At 40.9% G+C, this 26,070-nt stretch overlaps 1 protein-coding gene across 1 annotated transcript in view; it reads right to left on the bottom strand.

Moving 5' to 3' along the window:
• LOC138943038 (uncharacterized) overlaps positions 1–16,042 on the bottom strand; it is a gene marked incomplete at its 5' end in the record, with an annotated part of 77,984 nt that extends 61,942 nt beyond the window's left edge. The window contains 2 exons of the mRNA XM_070313557.1: positions 656–714; positions 15,810–16,042. Coding sequence (XP_070169658.1) covers positions 656–714; positions 15,810–16,042 — 292 coding nt within the window. The remainder of the gene's footprint in view (positions 1–655; positions 715–15,809) is intronic.
• Positions 16,043–26,070: the final 10,028 nt, after the last annotated feature.

Genomic DNA, 26,070 nt, shown 5'->3' with positions numbered 1-26,070 from the left:
AAAGGAAAAATCGTCTTAGAATAGTGTCAAGTATATGACATTGTAAGGACAGAATGTTGTTTTGAATCACCCTGTATATATACTCACGAAGGAACCAAAAAGCTTTTACTTTTATAATATTTTCAGTTATAGTTATGAGGGTTTCGTATTCGTAATGAATATAGAACATATACATATAGATGTATGGTATGTCGAGAATTTGTAAAATTAACTTTGCGAAATATAGATAGTACTTCGAAAATTTCGATAGAATAATAAAATCACTTGTATATCAAAACAATCGTGCTACAGAGAATGACGGCGCAATGACACTGAATAAATAATAAATTATTAATATTTTAATTTGAACTTTTCATTACAAGACGCTATTCGAAGCGTAAGGTTTACAATCGATATAACGCGGTATTCAAAATATTCCTATATACTTTTAATATCGATTTGTACAGCAGCCAATAAATGTTGTAGCCGAAATATAATAATAGGCGGCGTTAAACGTTCTACATTCGGCTTTACCGTGAAAATATTTAAGCCAGTACATATATTATTCAACTAATGACTTATATGCGTGTTGTACAAAATTGTTCGATCGCGATAAGATATCGAATTTCAAACGATCGATCGCACAATCTGAGAGTGATAATTAATTTTAATTTACCTCTTGTGTCCCGGTATCCGCGCACCAACCAGCTCTCTGCTACGGCGTCATTCGTCAATCTAAACAGAGGAAAGGTAGTTTTAAAAATCCGAATATACGGACTCTCTAACGAATGGTAATGTCCCCAATTCGTCTTTCTCCCCGATACAATAATAATTACGCTATGAGTACGATATCACGGATAAATACGTTCGTAGGAAGCGCACACGTCGCGCATTCATGAAATACGGAGTCTCCGCGGCGGAAACGAATGGGCAATTTTGCGAGATCGTTCTTTCGCGCGGGCACGTATAATGTACTATAGGGGGTCGAAGATGTACCCCGAAGAGTGCGTCGATTCAAGGCAACGACGCGCATGGAAGGACGTCGCGGTGGTCCTTTCAAACGGGAAGAAAGAAAGCCAGGCGCGAGATTCGCGCTTCATTCACTCGCGGGTCCACGGGGGAAAGGCACGGCGCAAAAGGCTCTCCTTCGAGATGTAATTAGCACATCTTTTCGCGACGACGCGCAACAATACGGCTTTTAATTAGTACGCGTCCACCGATTCTTCCCGCTACAGCGCCTCCGTGCTCTCTCCCCTTCTCCCATCGCACCCCCGCCGCCCCATCGTACGTGTAAACGATAACGACAACAAACACACGTGGTCGATTTCACATATATGCACGCATGACATATACACACACACACACACATCGAGGCGCAGAAACGAACCGTGCGCGTTTATGTCGGCGCATCACACGCTGCTGCACCACAGAAGTGTCAATACGTGGGTGCGTGTACGCGCGCGGCGAACGAGCTCGCGTGCACATCCCGGTTTGCATTGCGGCGGATATACTTGAGCGCGTAAGGCGTTCCTACGGTTTTCCGCTCTTAAATCGCTCGCCATCGCCATAGATACTCACGCAATTTCGAAATTATTGGCAAAACATCGGCAAAGTTAAACTTGGAAGAAGCACGAGAATAATCGTCGATATAGTAAAGCGCGATTTTCCCAGCAATTTCTTTTACAATAAAAGTTCGATAATACACACAATCGCAAATCTACAGACAGAGAGAAAGGAATATAATATTTGATTTGATTTATCGAGCGTAATTTGAGTATCGTATGTCTTAACCGAAATAGATGTGTCGAGATTAAACTATTGAGTTTGCCGGTATTGAAGAATAGATGAAATGCTTAAATTTGCTAATAATTTTCTTATAGACTTTTGCAGAGCAATGCTGCGTCTATGCATTGATTTCGATGGTAGAGACAGTTGTATCCTCCATTGCCGACTTTAAAAACTTTCTCCTCTGTAACCGATAACCCATCGTCGTAATTGTCGATGACATGTATAACTCAGGGACACGACGACGAAATAATCCCTTTCTTCCTATATGCGAGGCGTAAAAATAAATTATGCCACTTTTTCTGCGATTAGCAATCGGATGACGTGCGAAAGTAATGATATGACAGTGTGCAACAACGTCTTCACGTCATTCAATTAAGAGCGATATTTTTCGCAAGTGCGCGAATTCATGCACGCTTCATCGTATCGATATCGGCGAAGGTCACATGTTCAGATGCGTATGTTCCCACGTCTTAAAAAGACCGCGCTTTATCGTCAAACACAACCACCTAGATATAACGCGGGAGAGCATGAGAGACGCGTTAATGCGATACGTCGATTCGCAATTACCATGCAAGCCTCCGCTCGCATCCTCGAGACAATTGTAGGGGGATGACGAAGGACGCCAATTGCTACTGTGAACTAGCGACAGAAAGCTGCACGATTTCCGGGATGTGTGTTAATATCTGATATTAGATGGAGTATCATTCAATAATGCGCGCGATTACACGTGATTACGCGGGATGAGGGAAACAAATGCAAGAATATATGCCGAGTTGGAACTAAAAACTTTTCCATGTCAGGGAGACAAACGCATTATGATTTACGACAAATCTATATACATATGACGTTTAATGTGTGACTATTTTCTTACGTAATAATTATTTCAAGTAAAGCGCGATACAGTTTGAATATTTTTAGACTGGAAATAAATCGTAACGTAATAACTAGAAGAAAATATCAAATATTCGCGACATGCGGAATAGGAAATTATTATGATTTTAAACACAAAATTAAGTTGTAACAAAATAATTTTCAACGCGCTCGATATGTCTTTTATTAAACACGTTATGATATAAATTTATAATTGTACGTATCGTTCTCTTCATTGGTATGTATAAACATGTTATAATTCCGTTTATTTTAATATGAGAAAATAAAGAGTATATTAAATATGCATATGAAATGCGTTTTACATTTATTACGTTTTATTAAACACTATTTTAATTACGATAGCATGCGATACGCGTCGATCTCGACGGCGGTTTAAAATGTCGCGAGAAGTCGAGTTATATGCGATTTCGAAGCGGGCAATCTGTGTCAATGCCACGATTTACAGTTGCGAGCCTTTCGGGAATTGAACGAATATTGAAATTGCGGGAAACGCACAGAACTTTTGCATAATGAGCTGGCGGCTCGCGCCGTCACACGGACACGTCCACGCACACTCAATCGCAACGTCGGCGCGTACATGAATATTTTCATTTGATTGCGTTAATTAAACTCGCGCTACCAGGCGATGACCTTTGAAGTTCAGCGGCACGCGGTACGCATACACCAATTATCGATATTATTAATTGCAATGTGCTCCCTGTTTTCGGCAGTCATTGCGCGGCTGGTGAGATCTCTGCGATCTTATGCCCCGAGTTGAGAAAAATCTTTCCTTCTGAAGCATCGTACATACACTTCATATTAATGATAGTCGTATTTTTTAATCGCGGTTTTATCGTGTCAATAGTGGATATATATGTTTCGTCACAAGTGATTGTAAAATGTTCGCGATAATGCAGCATGCATTGTCTTTAAAATTGTTCGCGATTTTGCGGTTAGATTTTAAAGTGATGTTGCAAGAAATTAGAGAGATTGAACGGGGAATCCCATGGTACGATTTGATAAGACCGGCCACAAGATGACGGAAATTATTGCGAATGTACTTACACGTCGAGATAACAGCCACGGAATGTCTTATCATACATGAGGAATTTGTTGTTATGCTCTTCGCGATATAACGTATCATTCTATTGCAATATAGAATAAATAAAAACAATGTGAGTACAGATAAGTGCATGAATAAACGGCAATTAACAAGTATAAAACAAAGTGATATGATTAAAAAGAAAAAAAATTCAATGTTAATGGTAAAAAATACGTAACATGAAGAGCTATCGTTAATTCAGATTGTTATTAAAATTTATAATACATTGCAATTTTATATTCTCGAAGCTTGTCGGTAATGATCAACAAGTTTCGAGATCAAAAATAGACAAATCTATATGTATTCTCGTAGTTATTTCGCTGATAATTAACATGATGTAAATAAATTGAGCAACATAAAAACTATAACCAAAAGTGACGAAAATCGTCGCGAAAATTAAGTTTCAACATCCAAATGCTAGAAACATTATCGATCAACAAATAATAGATATAATTTAATAATTTAGTCTCATTTAGTAAATTTAAGATTATATATATATATATATATATATATATATATATATATATATATATATATATATGTGTGTGTTAGCTATTTGTATACTCGTAAATTGTCTTTTATTAATATAAACAAAAAATTCCACGGCTAAAAATACTACAATCAATGATCAAAATGTTACGGAAACTTAATTGTTTAATGAAAGGATTGTCCGCGCATACAAACACATTAGCATTTTAGTTCGCATTAGTCATACCTGTATTCACATTGATTTTAAATCGAGACGAGATGTATCGATTTATATTATTTCTTAAATATTTTGTTTTATTTTACACATTAGTTTCTATCTAAAAAAAAAAAAAAAAAAACCTTTTGTTGCGAAATAATAAAAGAAGGAGAACAATTTTTTGAAATAACAAAATATAATTTTTAAAAGGAGAGAAGGAGAATTTATAACGCAACTTAATTTCACGTATAATTTTCGGACGACACTTCCTTGCCTGGTGCTAACAATTTTCATCGTGCTTTCGAGACCTCGCACCATTCCGTTTTGCTATGAGATCTACCAACCACCGCCGTTAGGGTGAAGCACTTACAGCACAATAAGTATGCAAATAGACCCGGCATTCGGCTACATTTGTTTCAACGAGCTTAGGAACGCCGTCTCGCGCGAAGAAGCAATTCCTTTGCGCAAAGGCCATAAAAGTCTGTCCTGTATTTCGAAATCTTTACAAAGCGAAGGGAGTTACTTTCCGCACGTTTTTATTGCTCGTTACTTTGCCCGCATCGCTCGCTCGACATTGTTTCCATCGTCGGAGTTCCTTTCACGACGAATGACGCTACTTTTTTGTTCAAATATATATCGATCGCAAAAGTTTTTCTCATGTTTCATTCCGCAAACGGCGTAGCACGATTAGAATCAAGGTTTCTTCTTCCAAGTCTCTTTACGCTTCGTGCGAAAGGTTCTCCTTCGCAAAATGAAAACTTTCTCAACTTTATTTGCATGCAGCCTACTTCGTTACTTCTCCGCGCGTGTCCTGAGAGATTAGGGCCCGACAATTCACAGATCTGACGAAAGTTTTGCCTCGCGTCGCATAAAGCTAACGACGACGATGCGTTTAAGACGCGTCACAACGTCGCAACAGTCCGAAACTTGGCAAATTTCTGACAACGACGGCCGTTTGGGAGGGCGTTATTCCCAACATTTGCCGGGACATAATCCATATAATAACAGCCGCGAGATTCCTAAAGCCCGATGTATGCCGACTCGTTCGGAATCCAGCCCGAATAGCTCGATCCGCGCGTAGCTCGATTCTCGAACGATCTTCGAATGATCCTCGAGTATCGCGCTTCAGTCATAGAAAACGCTATGTAATCGGAGCTCTTCGTCTACATGCGAGGCTCGCTAATGAGTGATTAAGCTCGCGCAATGACAATCCATTCCCGATTTGAGAAAAGCAAGTATCTTTTTTTTTTTTTTTTTTTTTTTAACGCGGTGGAAAAGAATATGCGCTAACAAAGCGCGTAATGGAATTCATTGCTCGAGGTAATCTTACTTGTGTGTTCTTTTTGTATGAATATTATTTCTGTAGTAATATTTCTGCACGCACAAAGAGATAATTGAACTGTTCGAGACGCTGCTGCCTGACAAATAGCCTGATAATTACGCTTATCCGTTATATGATTATTAAGCGGTTAAATTATCTTTCTTGATTTCTCGGATAGTTTTTCGTATCAATTACATATTTATGTATGTTCTGATATATCTCCGTATCATTCCGAGTATAATTATAAATTTATATCGAATACCCTTCCACATTGCATGTACATAAATATTAAAGATTTTAATATTCTCGTAAGATTTTCCAAAATACACATCTCAGCTGCATTCGAGATTCCGAGGGAATAAATAATTACCCTAGACGTATATACTATATAATCTCATATAAACGATACACGAAAGTGTCAGCGAGTATTGTTTGACATATGACGGCTCAACGATGTATATCAAGGCGAAGTGGAAACTCTCTCTCTTCCACCGAAAACCCCGAGACCTGCCGCAAGTTTCGCGAGCAAGGACGGATGTAAACTTTGAAACCCGGTAGGCCCCACTGAATTCGTAATCGCGTAATCCCGAGATTTCATTAAACCAAATATCCGAGCTTTCTGTCGTCGGGGCTTAAGTACGCTCCCTAACCGAGAAAAAATTACGCAATTCGTTACATCGGAAATCTGCTTTTATCCTTGCCGCAAATTAGCTTTAGCAAAATTAATTAAGAACCGGAGTACCGCGGTTGAGTAACGCTAAGATCGTCCGTAATGTAGACGCGAACTTTAATCCCGTTCGAACAATCCGCTGTCAAGCAAGTATAAGCTAATCAAGCAAGTTACCTCCAGTCTTTCTTTCGCGTGTATGTAAAGTTGATTTCTAAAGTTGCTTCCTCGTGTGACAGACGATAAGTTTTGCTTTCAACTATAGACACCGCAGTTATAATTAACGTACACATATTGCGATTATATAAAAATGTTTCGATGGCAGTAACGCCCGTATTGTGTCTTATTATATTGTGTCTTATATTGTGTCTCCTGCTGTCAAAATTCAGTCGACACGCGTGAGTTGTACAAAGGTGTAAACGTCGCGCGCGGCGCATATTTTATCGGACGTTAACGAATCCGAACATGAAGGACGTTAAGGAGCGCACCGTGCGGGAGAGCGACGTTCATTCTTTCGATGACAATACAGCCATTTGATAAAAGTCACTCTCGATCCCCCTTTCGCCGCGAACAAATATTGGAAGGAGAGACTCGCGAGCGATAAGCGTGAAACTCTGAATTTGAAGCCGTTGTAGATTACGGACGCGTTTATATGCGCGTGTGCGTATACATGCGCGTATTGGCGTGTCGTTACACTTACTGCGCTGCTCTACGAGGCAGATGTTGATAACGAACGACAGCGACAGAGACAGAGACAGGGACAGTGACAGCTGCCCCGTATTGTTTGACACATTCGTTGATTATAGGTCAAAGGCCTCTTACGAAGGATCAAAGAATTGTACGATCGAAATATTTTACGCGAAACGATAATTTCCGACAAATCTTCTTACGTTGTACAAAATATGTGAATACTTTCTCAAAATAAATACAATTGCATGAGGTAGGTTTGCACTGGAAATCTATTGCTGTGTCTCTAATTGCGCAATTTCTTCTCTCGACATAAAAACAACCTTACTCCGTCATATTGATCTGTTTATGTAGATGCATATACAAACGAATACAAGCTTGTTTAATGTACGAAGGATAAAGATTAACAATTAGCCATAAAATAAAATAGTAATAAATTCTTTTTTAAGGAATGCTCTTCATCAACGATATAAACTCATAATTATCTAATTCAGGAATATACTCGAGTTCTTACTGGAATAATGAACCAGAAAAGAGATTTTTTTTTTTCGTCAAGAAATAGACGGAACATTATTAATATAATTTAAAGTGTAATTATGAGTGTCCGTATATTTTGAGATCCGGGATGTTTCCAAAACGTGTGATATAAAAACTGATTAAATTTAATTAAAGGAATGGAAAATTTGTATTATTTGGCAAATATAAAATAGTAATATAATAATATTCTGAAAAAATATTGGAATTTGTGTGTAAATGAAAATTGAGTTTTCAGATATCATACGCAAAAAATATTTCGTGAAAGGAAAGTGTTAATGACTCTGAAACATTAACCGAAAGTTTGAAAACACAATTAATAATTCTAAATTATAGCATAATAATAATCGTTGAATTTTATTGCGAATTAGTTTCTCTTCAGAAATTGTAATATTTAAAATTTTGTAATATTATGTGTTTGATAAGAAATGGGTTCAATTTCGATATCCTTATCCGTTTTCGTCGGATTACTAAGTACATCTTTGTGCGTTATTTTTATATTTATCTTTTATTATATAAAATGATATAAAAAAAAATGACATATCGTAACCTGGTAAGTCAACGGAATACGAGAAACACTGATTGAAACATCGGATGTCTTTCAGCAGCGCATTTGCAAACTACATTCTTTAGTTTTATATATTGGCCCGTACCGTATTTGTATCATGAATTCCGGGGTGCATGAACCTTAAATTGATTCTTTAAAAAATTCAAATGTAAATCGATATCGAGCCAACAGTTTAAGATTGCTGAAAATAAAGGTCGGAAAATATTGATTTTATTAGTTGAGCAAACCCGATGCATTATCGGACTGCCAGCGCAATGTTTCCGACGAGAGAAAATAAAGTGGATGTAAACGCGATATCGGGAAGGATTTCCGACGGAGACGACGCGCGATAGATATCACGTCATCGCTAAAGACTCGCGTATGCGTATTTTCGTGTAACGTAAAACGTCATTTACGCACAATCCGATTTCCAACGATGATTCCAAAAGTGATTACGAAGCGTCTTACGCAAACCAAGTGTCACCGTCGCTCCCATACTCTCTGTGCGCCTTATGTGAGATGCAAACTGTATAAAATAAAATATAAATTAGAGCATAAGGATTCTCGGGATGAATAAAGGGATCGCGCAAGCTTTCGTCGTCCAGAGCTTCGTAAATTTGCGTACGCGCGATTGCACGATTAATTGAATCGTCATTGTGACGAAAGCTTGCAGCATCGATTAGGCGAGGCACGGGATACGGCATACGCGTGTAACACATGGGAAAATTATAAATAAAATGCAACAGAAAACAAAAAGCATAAAATGTATTTCGTAACAATGATATGAACGAACGAAAGCGAAACACACTGGTAACACACACCGCATAAACGACGCATTGACAATCACGATGAATAATGGAGGGGTCAATTAAATCTCAATTAAATACCAGCGGATAATACGAATCGCGGCTCTTTTCAGCGTCGCCTCATCAGAGAGCTAGGTTTTTTTTAAACATCGCCGGCGCGTTCACCCGCTTCGAAAATCAGCATGCCATCTATAGCGCGCGGACACACACAACTCGGTCATTTTATACACCTCGTGAAGAATGGCGCATTAAAATTACGTTGATGGGCCTCGAAAATATGATTTCCACTCCGCTCCCATCGATAACCTCGCCATTCGACCGAATCAAATTCTATCCCGACACTTGGCGATACCGATACCGCGCATATTATATTCTGTATCAAATTATCCGTTAATTTAATAACGACACGTTGTGTCGTCCTAATTTAAAGCCGTGTCCATCATTAATCACAAATGGCCGCGACTCGAAACTAAATCAGTATCAAGTGTGCTCGCTTATAATGGGAAACGCATTATACGAATACGTTACCCCACAAGAGCACGCAACGCCGGACGAGCTTCTTCGGAACTCGGACGAAGGGAGAAGAAATACGCGAAAGAAAGTCGATCTCTGAGAATTAATTTCTTTCTCCTTTATCTCTGTAACTTTTTATATTTCTTTGCATCGCTTTCCATCGGTTCGTCTCCCAACGTATAATCAGTATTGCCAAGTATCGTTGATACACGTGTGCTTTTGCTTTCGAAATATCCGAGGCAATGCACGAATCGAAAATAAACTCGATTGTCTCATCGATATACGGAACAGCACCGAAACACCGTATGAATTATTTAGTATGCGAACACGATAAGTGATGTGCACCGGCCACGTAACTTTACCTTGTCTACGATGCGATCACGTTATCCCCGAGATAAACACACGTGTCACACTGAGTCACAAACGGCGCGCCGGAAGAGTAACACGGTGATCACAGACTAATTGAAAGAAAACGCGAATTCGCGTTTACGTAGACACAAATGTTCTCTCGAAGATCGACAGAGCGTCGCGGATCGACGTTCGAGAACACGATCGTCGCTACTGTAGCCCACCTACAGTTCACTCGGTCGATCGGTCATTTTCGTCGACATCGCGAGAAATCGGCGCGGTATCGCATTGTCTTCCGCGAATGTTTTCTACGTCGTCATCGCAAATCACGTCGATTCTATCCACGATCGACACTAATTCGGCAACCACTGTCTGTCCGTTGGCTGTCCGTAGACTGCTAGCGACTGCCAGCGACTCAAGATTCCGCGCGATCCTCCGTTCACCGCGTCGTGCACCACGTTCGCGGACGCGCAGCTCCACGGCGTTTGGTCCTTCGTGTCCTTAGAGCATACGTATATATCCGCGAGCGGGTGTGCGCGTTCCTTGGACGTGTACGCACGTGCATGTAAGCTGGATGTCTATAGCCGTGTACGCGAGTCTGTGTTTCCTCCGGTGTACGTGTGTCACGCGCGTGTATTACGTGTGCGCGCGCGCAAGTAGTCTCGTGTGAGTGTATATGTATTTGTGGGCGCGTGTACGTGTTGGTCGATGTATGCGGTGTACGTGTACTTGTGTACGTGTATGTGTGTATGTGTAGGTGAGCTAACGGTGCGCGCGCGCGCGCGTATCTGTACCGGTGGGTATATTACAAGGTGTACGCGTCTTAAGTGATTTCGGCCTCGCTGGTCAGGCAGCCCCAGCAGCTCCGTATGATGAGGCCGCCGCTTTGCTACTGACAGACCTAAAGACCACCCTAACCCTGCAGTCGGGGACGAGGGGTTCCCCACCCCCGTCGTGAGCGGACGAGAGAGAGACCACCCTCCCCCGCCAGGGACCAGGGCGAATAAGCAACCCTTAGCACCCGATGCCACCTCCACGGCGGCGGCGCAAACGCACTCCTGCCTCCGAGGGTAGTCTTATCCCCACCGACTCTTTCGTAGGAGCGAGACTACCACCCCCACCCACCTCCCAGTCGATTCCAGTCCTGCCACCACTATCGCCCCTTCCTGCACCCCCTTGCGACGCACGCTACCGACGCCGCCGCCGCCGACGCCGTCGTATCTGCCCCTCCGACGGCCGATTCGACAGCGAGGAGAATCCCTTCCAGAGAGAGAGAGAGAGAGAGAGAGACGAGAAACCCCTTCTTCTCGTTTCCTACGGCTTCTACGGAGGAGAGTCGTCTTAAGATAAAAACACGGACGATCGGGTTTTGCAGTTAACCCACTCACCCTCGACTCGCATCCCCTCTACACGCGTGTCCTTTCCGTCCCCTCATACTACCCCCGTTGTATCCCCCTACTCCGTGCCACACGGAGCTCTTGCAAGCAAGCAGCCTCGAGTCGCCCCGATCCTTTCTCCTTCACCCCGTCCACCTCGCCACGCTGCTCTCCGCGGATCTCGACTCGATGAAACTTTCGATTCTTTCGGGGGCAACCTTCACAACCCTCTTCGCCGACCGATACATCGCGTGTGTCGACCCGTTTGACGTTATCATACCGTTCACCCTCGGAGCACACATATTCCCCACCCCTCGTCCGGCCTTCCCACTGCGAGAGACAACAAACGGGACCGACCTCGTGGTTTTTTACACAATGGAGGGGGAAAAGGATGACAATATATATTGTTGTCATTTTTTTGAACGGTTTCAGGCGCATCGATCTTCGACGACTACACGTCCCGTCCTGGTCACGCGCCGATGTGACGCGCCGACAAGATCACTTTCGCCGCCGTTTCTTTCCGAGATGAACTTTATGACCCCGCGCATTACTTTCATCGATATTTTCTGTTAACGGAGAGAATTCTCGCCGGAGAGATGGCGGATTATATCGGCGATTTCCTTACAAGAATAAAAATCCTGACAAGAAGAAAGATCCGTTATGTCTCTTTGGAGCAAATACGGATATATTTTTGACTTACATATTTTTGTTCTTCTCCGTTTCATTTTTTTTTTTTAAAGAATAATGTCAAAGAATAATGTCATATCTGTGCACGTGCAATTTTATCGAAACGACTCTGTTTTCAAAAAGTACAAGAATATTTTTATATTTATACAAGAAAGTAAATACAGAACATTAGATAGATACATCGATCGAGATAAAGATACAAAATATTATATGACATAATGACAAATAGTACAACGTAAAAATCAAATATATATATATATATATATATATATATATATATATATATATATATTGTTAAATCAAATTAAAATTATATATAAAACACGAAATATTGCTCACTATTAATTTGTGAACAATTTTTGTAAGATTATATAATTATACGAACGATTTTTTTGAAAATTTCTTGTAAAAAGATCTAATTGTATTCTGCGTAATCTTTTGTTCATGAGCTACATGTAAAATTTGTAAACACGAGAGAGAATGAAATGTAAGATATTTTTTATAAAAAATATATTTGCAACACTGCATGATTTTGCACTGAATACATTGATCTTCAGGTTGAATAGATGATATCCAAATACAAATACAATAAATAAATTTTGAAATAAACGTAATTTGAATGAAAAATTGCATATAAAATTACAATCCGTAATATCGTTATGAGATATACGTATCAAATAAATAAAATAATTATTTTATGCAATTTTGAAATATTTGTACTTTTATTGGTAAGAAGAGCTTAATAAAAAAATTAAGTTGCATGCAAAAAAAAACATGATAATTTAGATAGATGGTAATATATTTAAAACATACATTTAATATATATTGCGAAAATATTACGAAACCATTACGTAATTTGAAAATATATAAAGCAGTTAAAATTCAAGAAACAATAACGAGATTAATTAACTTTTCATAGCTATAAACATGATTACAAACAATCACAGATACGTACAAAAATATTTAAAAACCTGCGAAAAATATCTAAAAATCAGCAATTATACATCAAGAGCATGTAGTTTAATAGACACAAAAACAAACTTTGATTTACGATGCAGTATCACGAAAGTTCTTTTACGCCTGGCCCTTTGACCACGAGATTGTATCCATTTAAATGCCTGAACGAGAGTGTGATCGTCTACATTTATTCAAAGTTTGAAAAAACTAATATCAATTTTAATTTGGCGTATAACTTTTAGGTGTCGCACGTAGCACAACACGTATTCGAAACTCAATTCAAAAATCGGAGAATTTTGCCCGAAAATATCGACAATGCTCGAGAGATTTGCGGAGTCCGGTATTAAACTACAATCTGTCTAAATATATAAGTATTGTGAATATCGTGTAAAGGAGAGTTTCTCTCTAGAACCCTATGGCGTAGAAGGGTATCGTCTACCTAAAACATTCCGCGGTAAAAAGAGCCGCGGGGGTGGCAGATGTATCGAAACAAATTTTTATGCAGGTCAAGCTTCTCTGCGCTTTTCGAAGCCGCCACCCCCACCCCTGGTTATACACCCCACTACCGATCGACACTCATTTATACTTTTACCACCACCCCACCGCCCCCACCGCGGGGATTGTTTATGACACGATTCGTTTGATTATTAGCTGTTTATACGCGACCATCGATCGAACCGCTAACTACACGCGGCATTCCGACAGCAAAACAGTTCCGCCGCGCGCTTTACCGCAACCCTTTCGCTCCAAAACCGGGTTTTTTTTTTCTTCCGAGCGTGTATCTAAACAGGCGAAACTGGTTTTACTGGACTCTCCATCGGACTCGGTTATCCCTTTTCGTGATCTTAGTTCTGTACGGACGATTGTTCGAACGACATCTCAAAAGTGCTCCACGGATACGTCTCTCATCGTTCATCGATGCAACCATTTTGTGTACTATAGAAATAAGATTTTTCAATCATTCCGATTCAACGTAAAGATGTTTACGTGCGAATCCGTTGCCTAATAATTAATAAAAATAAGAGATGAAGCGTTATATTTTACAACACCAATCGCGTATTCTTCTCTGACAGTCTATGTATCTTTTCAAGTTTTCTTTCAATTTACCGCTTGTTCCGTTTTTTTTTTATCGCGGAAAATCAAAGAACATAATTTACGATTATTGTACTTGACGTATCTTAAAACGTGATAGCATTTTTTTTTAATTATTATAAAAATATTTGATGCGAAGCAACGATGCGAATTTTTAAATCTATCATTAATCGAGTTTAGTCTGCGAAATGTATCTTGATTATTTATACATTTCACTTTACGTCGTATTTGAGAATGGCTTCGGTGAGGTTTATGTTATTGATTTAAAAACGAATCCGCCCAGCGTCTATCTCGACCTGTCGCGGGTTAAACGGCTGCCGTCGGAACAATGTTTGACATCTCCGCTTTTCCGGCTGACAGGAGCCAACCGTACCTACTGTCACGAAGAGGCTTTCGATAAGTTTTACCGGATTATCATACGTTCAAAATTTTTTTCTAGTTATCAATATTTTATGTTTTCTTATCGAAATACAATTTAATGTATTATATACAAAAATTATCAATCAATTATTATATACTTTTCTTTTTTTTCTTACAATTTATATATTATCCCAATTTTATTCATCGTTAAATATTCATGTTTATACTTTTATCACATAATACGACTTTTATGTAGAATTTTAAGTTATCTACAAACCTGACGGCGGCACGATCTTCTCGTAGAGAAAATGTTTATATTGCAAGTGGCATATATTTCTTATTTTAAGTATATTAAGTGATTATTTATCTTATATAAAAGTTATAATATGACATAATATGTGATATTTTACTATTTATATTTTTTTCCAATAGAATATCATACAAAAGTACAAACTTTAATAATGTTAATATGTAACGGTTTTTATCGCAATCGAAATTTTGAATGCAATTAAACATGTGATTAAGATATTCAATATTTAGATATTTGATAAATATTTTAACACATTTATTTTATCATAACGCTTCGCAATTATTTATATAGCAAAATTACACGATATATTTCGTACCAATCGTGCGATTGTTTATTTCATTAGAAAGTTATGTGCACTATTCACTCATTGTATTTTACGTTGCAAGATTCAAATTTCTTACACGATCTTATTGTCACTCGGATATTATAAATTTTTTCCTTTACGAGAGATTATTTTATTATTTCTTGACGCGAGCACAGTTAGCACCAACACATTACACCTGTCACCGTTGACATCACCACACGATCGAGAATTTTTCTTTCGCTCGAAGCGCAACTATAACCTAAGGGGAAACAGTCCGTGTATTGCGGACATCGTGAGATGTGAGACTGATAACTGATTCGATCACTAGCGAAAGATATGTCGTTTTTCCAACTCACAACATACCTATCTACTGAAAGAAAGTAAGTGTTACCGTAAAATTGCTTAATTGTACATAAAACTGTCCTTGCACGGATTTTTTCGTTATTCAAAAAAAAAAAAAAAAAAAAAAAAAAAGCTTTCGCTAAATTTTACTTCATTAAGGCGTGAACATAAAATTAATATGCATTTCTGTTAATCTTTATGTTGCAGAATTGTTTCTCTCTCTCTCTCTCTCTTCTTTCCTTATATATATATATATATATATATATTTTATTCGTAATTTTTTTATATTGTAAAAAAATATCGTAGAGCAGAAAAATCCGTTTATGCGACAAAAAGTTCAATGTATGTGTATCGAGTCGAATTGCGTATGCCTTTTGAAAAATAATTCACATAATCGTGAATTGCTTCGCGTGCCATTAAGGGAAGAAGATCGTTGCGCGCGAACCAGGCTCGCGAGTTAACAACGAGAACGCAGAACGAAAAGAACGGAAAAGTTCGAAGATTTCGAATGCTCCCTTTTGTTCGTCGACTCACCTGTTTGTCGCGCCGATCCCGAGGAGACAAGTTCCGGAGGGCGAGGACGGTAGTAAGAAGACGTTCACAACATCGGCGCACTCGAAGCCGGCAGGATGATCCTCTTCGATTCTCTCCCACTGGAAGCTCTCGCGCGAGCTTTTAACATCACAGTATCTACAACGTCGCGTTAAGAAGTCCTCCTCCCCCCATACCCCGTGCACCTTTCCTTCCGTTGCGAGACGTTCTTTCCGTGTTATTTAAAAAAAAAAAAAAAAACTTTTCTTTCTTTTTTTCTAAATATACTTTAAACAAATTATTCCTTTGATCTCGTCCTTTTTCTCGGCTCGCGCGCGCGGCCCCGGTGCCTCTTTTTGCGTTCGGGGCTCCCGGCCTGACGAACGTGGCCGATCAGCGCGCGGGTAGAGAGAGCTTGGGCTGCGTGGCGGAGCGCGAACTTTCGGGCTTGCGGGCGCACTGGCGCACACGGCACACTCGCACCGCGTAGGCGGAGAGAGGAGAAGCTCCGGCGGATGCTGTAAGCCGAAGGGAGAGAACTACGCGCGCCGGCCAGCGGCGGAGCAAGCCGGTGGGGCCCCTCTTGATCACTCGCCCCGTACAGTGGCGCCCCTGCCGCGCGCAATCGCAAGCTCACCGTTCGCTTCTCCTAGGCGCGTTACACGAGCGACGAGGAGGAGAGATTGAGAGATCGAGAGGAGGCGGTGGGAAACGAACGAGAAAGAAGATCCGCGCGCCGCGCCGCGTCCGCGCCGGCCGAAGAGAAGGACCATCGGGCGAGCGAGGCGGTGGACCGACGAAAGGAGTCGACTGGGGAAAGGGGGAGGGGAGGGGAAGGCCGGGGAGGATGTGCGAGGGGGAGAGATGGGGGTGGTGAGGATGAGAGTTGGTGCGCGCGAGATACGGCACCCCGTACCAGGAAGAGGGATAGAGAAAAGTGCTACGGGGTAGCAGGACCGCCCCTTGGCGCTGGCTCTAACGCGGGAACCGACTGCCCGGAGCGGTAAAATTGAAGATTTATGCGAGACGCCGTTTACGTCGATTAACGTTACGTTATACGGTATACTGCCCATCGTGCTCGTCTGTAACTTATTTAAGAATCGCGATCGCGCGTTTTTCACCGGGGATCCCCGATTGTGCTGAATAATCGAGAGACCGAGAGTCTGAATCATCAATCCATATACTTCCATTGGTACTTGCGAGATTCGTCATCGATCTATTCGTTAATGAGATTTATTTGATATCAATGAGAAATACTAGCGTGCGTTTCGTATGATGCATTCGAAACGTTATTTATCGCGTCTCAAATATAGTTTTGTAATTTTTCAATTTACTTAATATTTATCTCGATATAAATTTTAGATAAGAATGCGACGCATTCTTTGTTGCTAAAGGTACAATAAAAATCTACAATATGAAAAGAAAAGTACGTAAAGCATAATACAAAATCTAGCTAAAGTGAAATCAAAAGATCTTTCAAAATCAAAAGATATTTAAATAAAACATGCTATCCCCGGGGCGACAATGGCCTCGCCGGCGTTCCTGAACGAGTCCATCGCGAGAAAGACGATAGCAACGGGCGAATCAGCGGTGCGACGAAGAAGATCCCGATCGTATAAGCTCGCGACGGAATCGCTGGCGGATGTACGGAGCGGACGAGGGTGGTAAGGGGTGAGTCGTACTCGCGAAGGAGAGAGACGATGCGCCGCTTTTCCGATCTGAGCACGACGAGGACACGTTGACGGACGATACGAGCGCCACCGAACTCATTCGAGACAGCGCCGGACAGCGGATCGGGAGAGAAAGACGGAGCTTGCGGAGGCCACGGTAAGGGTGAAAGAGAGAAAAGCTTGCGCGGCCAGAGGGATAGCGCGACGCAGACGGAAGCAGATGAGACAGCAGGGGCTAGACAAGGGAGAGAAAGGGAGAGAGAAGAGCTCCCGCTGCAGGCTGACCATTGCGCTCTTACCCTTTATGAAGGTGTACATGAAGAAGGAGGGACAGACGCGACCGGAGACAGGTGCGAGAGAGCGACCACGTTTTATCACACCGACGATTCCTCGTATACGTGTGAGTCATGCGGATACTCCAACGTGTAATATCGGTATTTTCGAGGGGCGACATGGTGCGCGCTCGATATATATCAGCCAGATACCTTGAACGCTCGCCTTCGACCCGTAGATTCGAATAGACAAAAATTCGTGAAAAAAATCTGCGATCTTAGAGTCTCTATCTTTCTCTTCCGTTGTTTCGTCGAACGAAAAATCGAGCTCGGAGATTGAATGTTTTTCAGAGCGCGAAAGAACGTAACTTTTATCGCGCGTTTATCAAGGCACTCGACATCATATCGATCCAAGTCCTTCTTTTTTTTTACAGTCACGACACCGGATCATTACAAAGTTTTCGCGTAATTAAGCGTGAATAAACAAGCGAACGGACCTATAATTTAGTCGGTCACACACTCGCCGGCAGGACGAAAGCGGCGCGACGAGGACGGCGAGCGTTCTGCTCGGTCATGCGCGATCACCGGCAAAAGAGAGGCTCCGCTACCCCTTTCGATACGCGAAACGAGGACACGCGCAACCTCACGTCGCGCGCGCGCGACGGGGTGTCCGGATCTGTAGTGGTGAAGCGCCGGTGGGTTGTGTTGGTGCAACCCGAAGAAAAATCGCCGCGAGTCTGTAGACTCCTGTACGTGCGTACTAAGGGGTTGAGAAGGTCCGTAGTAGCGAAAGGGTTGCTGGACAGTGGCGAGCTCTTGCTTAGGCGGCTGCCGGCGGAACTAACGAGAAGAGAGGTCGAAATCTACCACCTTTGCTCTCTAATAATGCATCGTGCTCCGCTTCTCCCCTTCATGCATCCAAGATATATCAGCGCGATTAAGTATCGTTTGAAGATGTACGATTTCACTCTTATTTTTCGAAGAACTTTATATTTATAATGTTTTTTGATATGAGATACGAATTGTAGAAAAAAGTTAATTGTGATATTACGGTAATTGTAGGCATAACGATCCTACGTTATATAAAGGATAATTTATTATAAAACATAATTTAGTTTGGTACAAAATAATTTAAATAATGAAAAATGTGAAATATTTCTAATTAAAAGCCGAAAGCTTTTTCTTGTATCTTTGAATTATAGAAAATAATCCATATGAAGTTTATTTAAATTTCTCCTCGCATGTTATAACGCATATCAAATATCAAAATTAATGTTAAAATTGAATGGCTTGGGAAATAATGCGGCAAATATAATAGTCTTTTCACAAGGTTTCAGTTTTATATTCAACTTCATTAATATTATATATTGTATTATAGAGAATTATGTGTTATTTAAGTTCGAAAATTATTAATTGCAAATGACAAATTTTTCTCAATGACTCGATATTCACAAAGTCTTTCAGTAGCACAGAGGAGCTTTCATCGCGATAAGCGACGGGAACAAAAGGGCAAAACTAACGGAACGGTGTACTCGATTTAGACCGGCGTCTCAGTGTTATACCACTTTTTGCCTCTCCCACCCCGTGTAACTTCAACCCCGAAAAGCCCACTTACCCAATCATACCCCAATCTACCGCTGGCTCAGCGGCGGCGTGCAAAACTCTCGATCAACCGCCAGTATTTTTATCCCAGCAGTTTTTAAGGTCACTTGTTGCTTCTTACTATACGCGTTTAGTGCCGCGAAAGGAATCTCGCGGCGCCCCTCTTCGCGAAAACTAGATCTATTTTTTCCCTTAGCTACAACTAATTAATAATTAATAATTGCAGCTACGCGAGTGGAAAAAATTATTATGATATTGAATAAAAAATGTAAAAAATTTCTAGTATATATAAATAAAATTATAAAATATCGCAACGATAGTGATTACCTCTATTATTTAATATCGATTTCATAAATATTGATTCATAAATTCTAATTCCTCAATCACTATACTATTCATTGACAAGGTCTCTCATCCATTTCGAATTCAGATAATTTCTCATCCTCTTATTCCATCAACTTTACATACACTTCTAATACAGTAAAATTATTCATCGTATTACAATACGCTTTTCGGATCAATTAGAATAACAACGAATCCTCATGAGGAAAAGTCGAGGCGCGTTAGGAGGCTTTACCGCATTTAGCGCGTATTAACGAGGAAATTGAGCCGGGAAGCGCGCGCTCGTTAACCTGCTCTAATAATCGTGTCTATATTCGGTAAAAGAAGAGAACACAAGTACGGAACACGCGAACCGGTTATAATCCGGCGCAACGAGCCCCGTGTGCACTTTCAATCGACGAAACTTTTGCGATATCTCCACCTCGGCGATCTATCGTACGTTCTCCCCGTTGTTTTTCACAAATGCGATCGCGATGTTTGCATCCCGGTCTGCGCGGTCTGCGCGGTTGCTCGAGCTTTCTTGACGCGATAGCGATGAACGCACCCCTTCACCTAGTTTTTTCATCCCTTACGCTCTCCGTTGCAGCTGCGCGCGATATCCGATCACAGTGGCCAGTATTTTTATTCGTAGATTTTAAGGTCACTTGTTGCTTGTTTAGTTATGTCGGCGTACATACGCGCCGTCAACACACGGGCGAATGGATCGGCTGTGCGCACGTGTGCGTGCGCGTGTGTGTGTGCGCGCGCGCACGCGCCTACATGTATACTCAACGAACGTCCGCTCTCGTGTATCGTAATGCACGCGCGGACAAAGCAATCCGCCGACATGTGTTGAGGATGCTACATGCACGCGTTGGATTGTGTACGTGGCATCGGACCGATAGAGGTGGACGCCCTGTCGATTTCATTTCCCCCCCCACCCCATTTCGAACCGTTGGGTGGCGAGGGACGCGCCGGCGAGGTTGAGCATTCCACTATTTTTTTCTGGCTTTTTGCCCCTTTTTTTCCGGGGCGTCCGGATTTCGCGTTGCGGTTTTTTTGCGCAGCTTTCGCTACTCGCGCGCGGTGCTACTACTCCCTCGCACACTCTCTCACTTTGCTACGCGTTTTGTCCTGTCTCTATCTATCTATCTATCTATCTATCTATCTATCTATCTATCTATCTATCTCTGTCTCTCTTTGCCGTTCGTTACGTCTATCGAAATATCCTTGTCTCTCTTACCTCTTCTTTTCACACTAGTTTTCTCTCTTTTGCACGACCCCGATTCACCTCCCCTCTCGCTTTATTTTTTTCTGGCTTTTGCTTTTGTTTTTTGTCAACCACCGTTTGTCGCGTTGCGCGTTCGTTTTGTTTAGTGAGTTATGTCACGGCCACCAAATCGATCTTCGATGTCTAAATGCGTGCGATTGGGATTACGCTTGTAAAGCAATGAAAATTATTACTACGAAGATTAAATAATATAGAACGCAGCTTTTTGAGAGGAACGCATAATTATTTTAAACTAATAAATTAATAGCAGTCAATGTTTGCGAGTATGCGGGTAATAGATTTTATCAACATCGGAAAGAGTATAAATTTTTTTTTTTTTTTTTTTTAATACCAAAATATAGATCTATGAATTTTATATAAAAACTATCGTCTTAAAGAATCCCGTAAAAGAATTTATTCGATATCGAATTTACTCGATATTGACTTATTTCCTAATACCCATTCGCGTTTATATCGAGGCAATAGTTTAATGGCAAGAAATGGGGCAGTGTGTAGTCACGTATGCAAAACAGAATACCCACATACACGTGAACGTAGTGGTTGATTTGCGAGCGTCCAGCTTCCATAGATCGAGCAGATCAATGGCATCGATTCCCTAGAGTCAGTCTTTTCTCCCATCCTACTCCATCAAGTTGTAATGTACATGCGCGTGATCCGCTAGAACCGAGCGACTGACATATTCGATTCCTATTATCGAATGCGTGTTGTCGTAAACAGGTGCAATCGGGAAACCTTAAACACGGCTTAACGGTTTAACAGTCATTCACACTGTCGATTCAATGATAAATGATCTTTGAGTCTCAATCCCTCTCTCCTCCTCCTCTTCCTCCTCCCCACCCCCCTCTCTGTCTCTCTCTCTCTCTCCGTCAAACACAGAAAATTTTTCTGTACATTAATGCGTGCGATATATATTGTATATAATCGCAGCGACTATTATATATCTATAGGAGTGGCTTACTTCTTTATTTTAATTTTAATACGAAATTTTCAAAGGAAACTTCAAACACGACGGTGTAGACTTCTCCTTGAAAATACATTGCACTCGCTGGAGAAATTTAACGCGCCGTTGAAAAAGATCCGTGGTCGATGAAATTCGAAATATTCCATCGTGCATTGAATTGCTATTAAAACATGAGGGAAGTGAAAAATGCCTCGTATCCTTGGACAATAGCGCTTGTATAGGCGTGCTCCAAGTGAACGGTTTATAATCGCAATTTGCATCGCGTTGATGAATTCCTTACTCCCTTACTCGAGTACATTCGGCACTTGTAAACTATGGCGCGGAAAAATCTAAATCCAATGCGGGACGGACGAATTGGTGAACCCGTTGCTGGCGGTGACAGCCACGGGTATTAGCATTCCTACTCCGACCGGTAACTTCGTACTCAATGATACGTCACAACGAGAAACGCGTATGCGCGAGTGTATATGTATACTTATCTCTACCTGCGCATACAAACGCGCTCGTATATACATATATACGAGATGGATTCGTAACCGCGCCGTCGACGGAGGATATTGGGGGTGCTCGTTTCGTACTCGTTTCACCGTAATAATTCACCGGCATACAAGTACACGCGTACCTTAACGTTTGCACGGAGATCGTCGAGCTACGTCGGCTGAAAGGTACCGGGTTCAACTTGCCGTTCCCCTTCGCTCCGACCGCTACCCTCTTTTTCTCTTACCCTGCCCGCGCCATCGTCCCCCTTCCTCCCACCCTCCTCTTACCCATCGCTTCTGCTTCTCGCTTTCCCCTCGGCCTGGACTGCAGTCAAACAGAGTCCTCCACCTTTGACCATTCGAATTAAACCTTTTAACTGTCGCATTGTTTTTGATGGCTCATTTTCTCCCGCGAAATTGTTATTTAAACTCATTTCGGATTACGTACGTACGTCGGGCGACCGGCTCGACTTCCGCTCGTTTCGCCTTGCTCGATCACTTTTACTCTAATGTAACGTTTTTTACTTGTTTCAGCAGTCTCTTTCTCCCGTTCACTAATTTCTTTTTTATGTCCTAGCAATTATTCTAGCAATTATTCATGGATGAAATAGTATGAAAGTTATTAAGATTCTCAGAATAAAACTGTTGACTTAATTTCAAGCCAAGTGCAACTGTATAACTATAACTGTATAACTATAATACATTTAACATCGATAGTTTTAGGGTAAAATCATCTATGATACATATTTATGCAATGATATAATAACTGTGTTTGAGTCTTCGTACGTTTAAGCGATTGTAGTAGTATAAGTGTAGACGATATTTTGTGAATAGTACAATATATCTGGATTACATTGGTTTTCAATTATATATAAATATACAACTAAAATTTAGAATTGTTGAAATATAAAGATTCGTACGATGCTATCTGCGACGTATTGCAAAATGCATACGGTTTAAATACTGGAAGAAAAAAAATCATCCGAAACCGTTGTACGGATTCATATTGGAAACTTCACCGTCTTCATCCCGATTTCATCATCGTTGGCGAATCCGTGGGAATTTCGGCAACGAGTTAGGTTAGGTTTTGTCCCGCACCGCTACTTGCGGCCTAAACCGAAGCGAATTGCGGTTGGCTATGAAAGCTTTCAGAATAGGCCCGGGTTTGCTATATTAGCCCGTAGTTAGATTTTAGTTTAATGATTTCCGCCGGACAATGTCCGCGATAATGGCGTCCGAATCCTGTTCGCCTCGTTCTACCCGAGCACATTCGCCGAATAGTTCCGCGGCGTGAACCCGCAACACGTTCCTTCGCGCACTCAGGCACGCGCGCGTCTCCACACGCTTGTCCGCGCGTTCACGCGCGCGTATACGCACACGTTCATCGTCGCCAAATGCATCCGTAAGTGGCGGTACTTATTGACGTTCGCGCGTCCGCGATCTTAACAATGCAGATTGAAGGTACGTTCTCTAGAATGCGGGGACAACGGATAAATCCGGTAACTATGACGACCGATTGTCGTCCCTGGAAACTTGCTCGCGTTACGTTTGTTCGGAAATGCTTCGAACTGCCCACAGGCTTTCAGCCTCGATCGAATACGGAAGCATTAGGCTCCGCTTCGATCTCTTCTTTCTGAATAAAGTGATGAAAATCATCGTGCGGCGTATGACGTATATACGAACCTCTCTGAAATCTTTGAAGGGAATATCCTTCGTCCTTTTCGCATTTTTTCCTGTGCAATTTTTACGCGGTTAAATAATTTTTAACACTTTTTAAATATCTCAAAGAAACTCCAATGTAACTTTATAACACGTTAGAAGTAAAAATATATTTATGTGGATATAGTCATTCATATAATTTATCACCCATCTATATGTGTCATGATACATTAGATTTATTTAAATATAATAATTTTCCGCCGCGGAATGTACTGCAGACAGTTACGTAATAATCTCGCGTAAAAATAACCGTTGAAATTGTTAAAGGGCGAGTGTCTCGAAAGGATATCCGGCTCTTTAAAACGACACGTAACTCTCGCCAACGTCTTCGTTACGGCGAATGAATATTTCACGCATATGAGATCTCGCTTCCTTGTGGGGCCCCCAACAGGTGCACCCCACGCCAAGGTAAGACACGCATCGTGCTTACCCCCTCGTGCGGTGCGCCTTTAACGCATGGTAGATTCTCAACCGACCATCTTGCACCCGCGATTTCGAGTCGGTTATTTCTTATCTTGTCTTAAAATGACCCAACTGTCCCTTCGTTACGTGTAACGGTTTTACTGGTCGTCTTTTAGCTCGTATCTACATGAGTAACATTGAAATAGTATTGATAAGAAACCGTCGCAACTTCTTTTCAGAGGCGCGATTGTAATATACTACTCTCTTATAAACGTCCATATAAAATAAGATTTTTATGAAAGTATCTCGATCGGCGCCGATTTTATGTCCGCTTCATCGAGCGGATAAAATTTACATCGTATTTTAAATACAATAAACACTGGTAAAAACAGTATGGCGAACTGATATATCCGCATAGCGATTGGTTTAAAGTGGTTTAAAGGGAGGCCGATAGTATCGAATTCTCTTTTTGATACACAGCCAAGAATATTTTTCCTCATAATAACCAAGCGTATGCACAGATAACAGATTAATATTCAAACAAATAAATATTTATTTTGCAATCAGGCAGCAACAGGTAGCAACGTAATTAAAGCGTGCAGTTTAAACATTATTTTAACAACGTTTCCGGGCACTGACAGGTATGCGATAATTATTGATGGCAATTAGAGGTGTGCGGTAATGTGGGATTATGCGGATTTATAATTTAATCGATATCATAAAGTGATATTTAGTTTTTCTGTTTTATACAACGACATCAGCGGCCACAGAAAATTTAACTAAAGCATCAGGCTTTTATTGGAAATTATAAATCGCGCACGGCCTGTTGCACATTCTGTTTAATTACTCGTATAACGTTAAGTTTGACTTGCGTAGTAGAGTAGTAGCTCCATTTGCTGTTTCAACAGGTCATTAAAAATACTAATTCTCGTATTTGAATAAGTATACGAAGAGTAAGGAACTAAATTTTGTTTACACACATACGTATATATATATATAGATCTAGAAAAGTGATCAATTTCCATCGAAATTTGCTCTTTTGACATAATTCATGTAGGCCTTTTTAATTTGCATCATAGATATCTTCACCCCTTCGACATAAAGTCCCATCATTTCGAAGGCTATCCGCTTCGTAAAAATGTGAAATAACGGTATATGCGTTACACATTCTGCAAATGTCTTTTATGTTCTCATTACCGGCCGAAATAAATGACTTTATGGCACAAAGTAGATATAATCGTTTGGCGAGCGAGTCTCTTTTGCACAATTGCGTATTAGTTTTTACAATGAAGGAAAAAGGGCTGGTTTATAGACTTGTCGATTCGCGACCAGATATAGATAGTTGTAGAATTATATAATACACACACACACACACGCACACAAATATATATATTTGCACTAATGTTGAAACTTTTTATCGTGTATCAATTTTAACTGTAGATGCAAGTAATCGAATTTTACATGCGAATCCTCATCTAGTATGCTTACTACTAGGTAACCGTAAGGGACAAAGATTCCAATCAAGATATGCTATTTGCTTTTGAAAC

Source organism: Polyergus mexicanus, unplaced genomic scaffold, assembly GCF_030449975.1.
Source record: "Polyergus mexicanus isolate NDT 795.1 unplaced genomic scaffold, iyPolMexi1.0 SCAF_25, whole genome shotgun sequence".
Classification (NCBI taxonomy): domain Eukaryota; kingdom Metazoa; phylum Arthropoda; class Insecta; order Hymenoptera; family Formicidae; genus Polyergus; species Polyergus mexicanus.
This window is presented reverse-complemented; position numbering and strand designations above follow the sequence as displayed.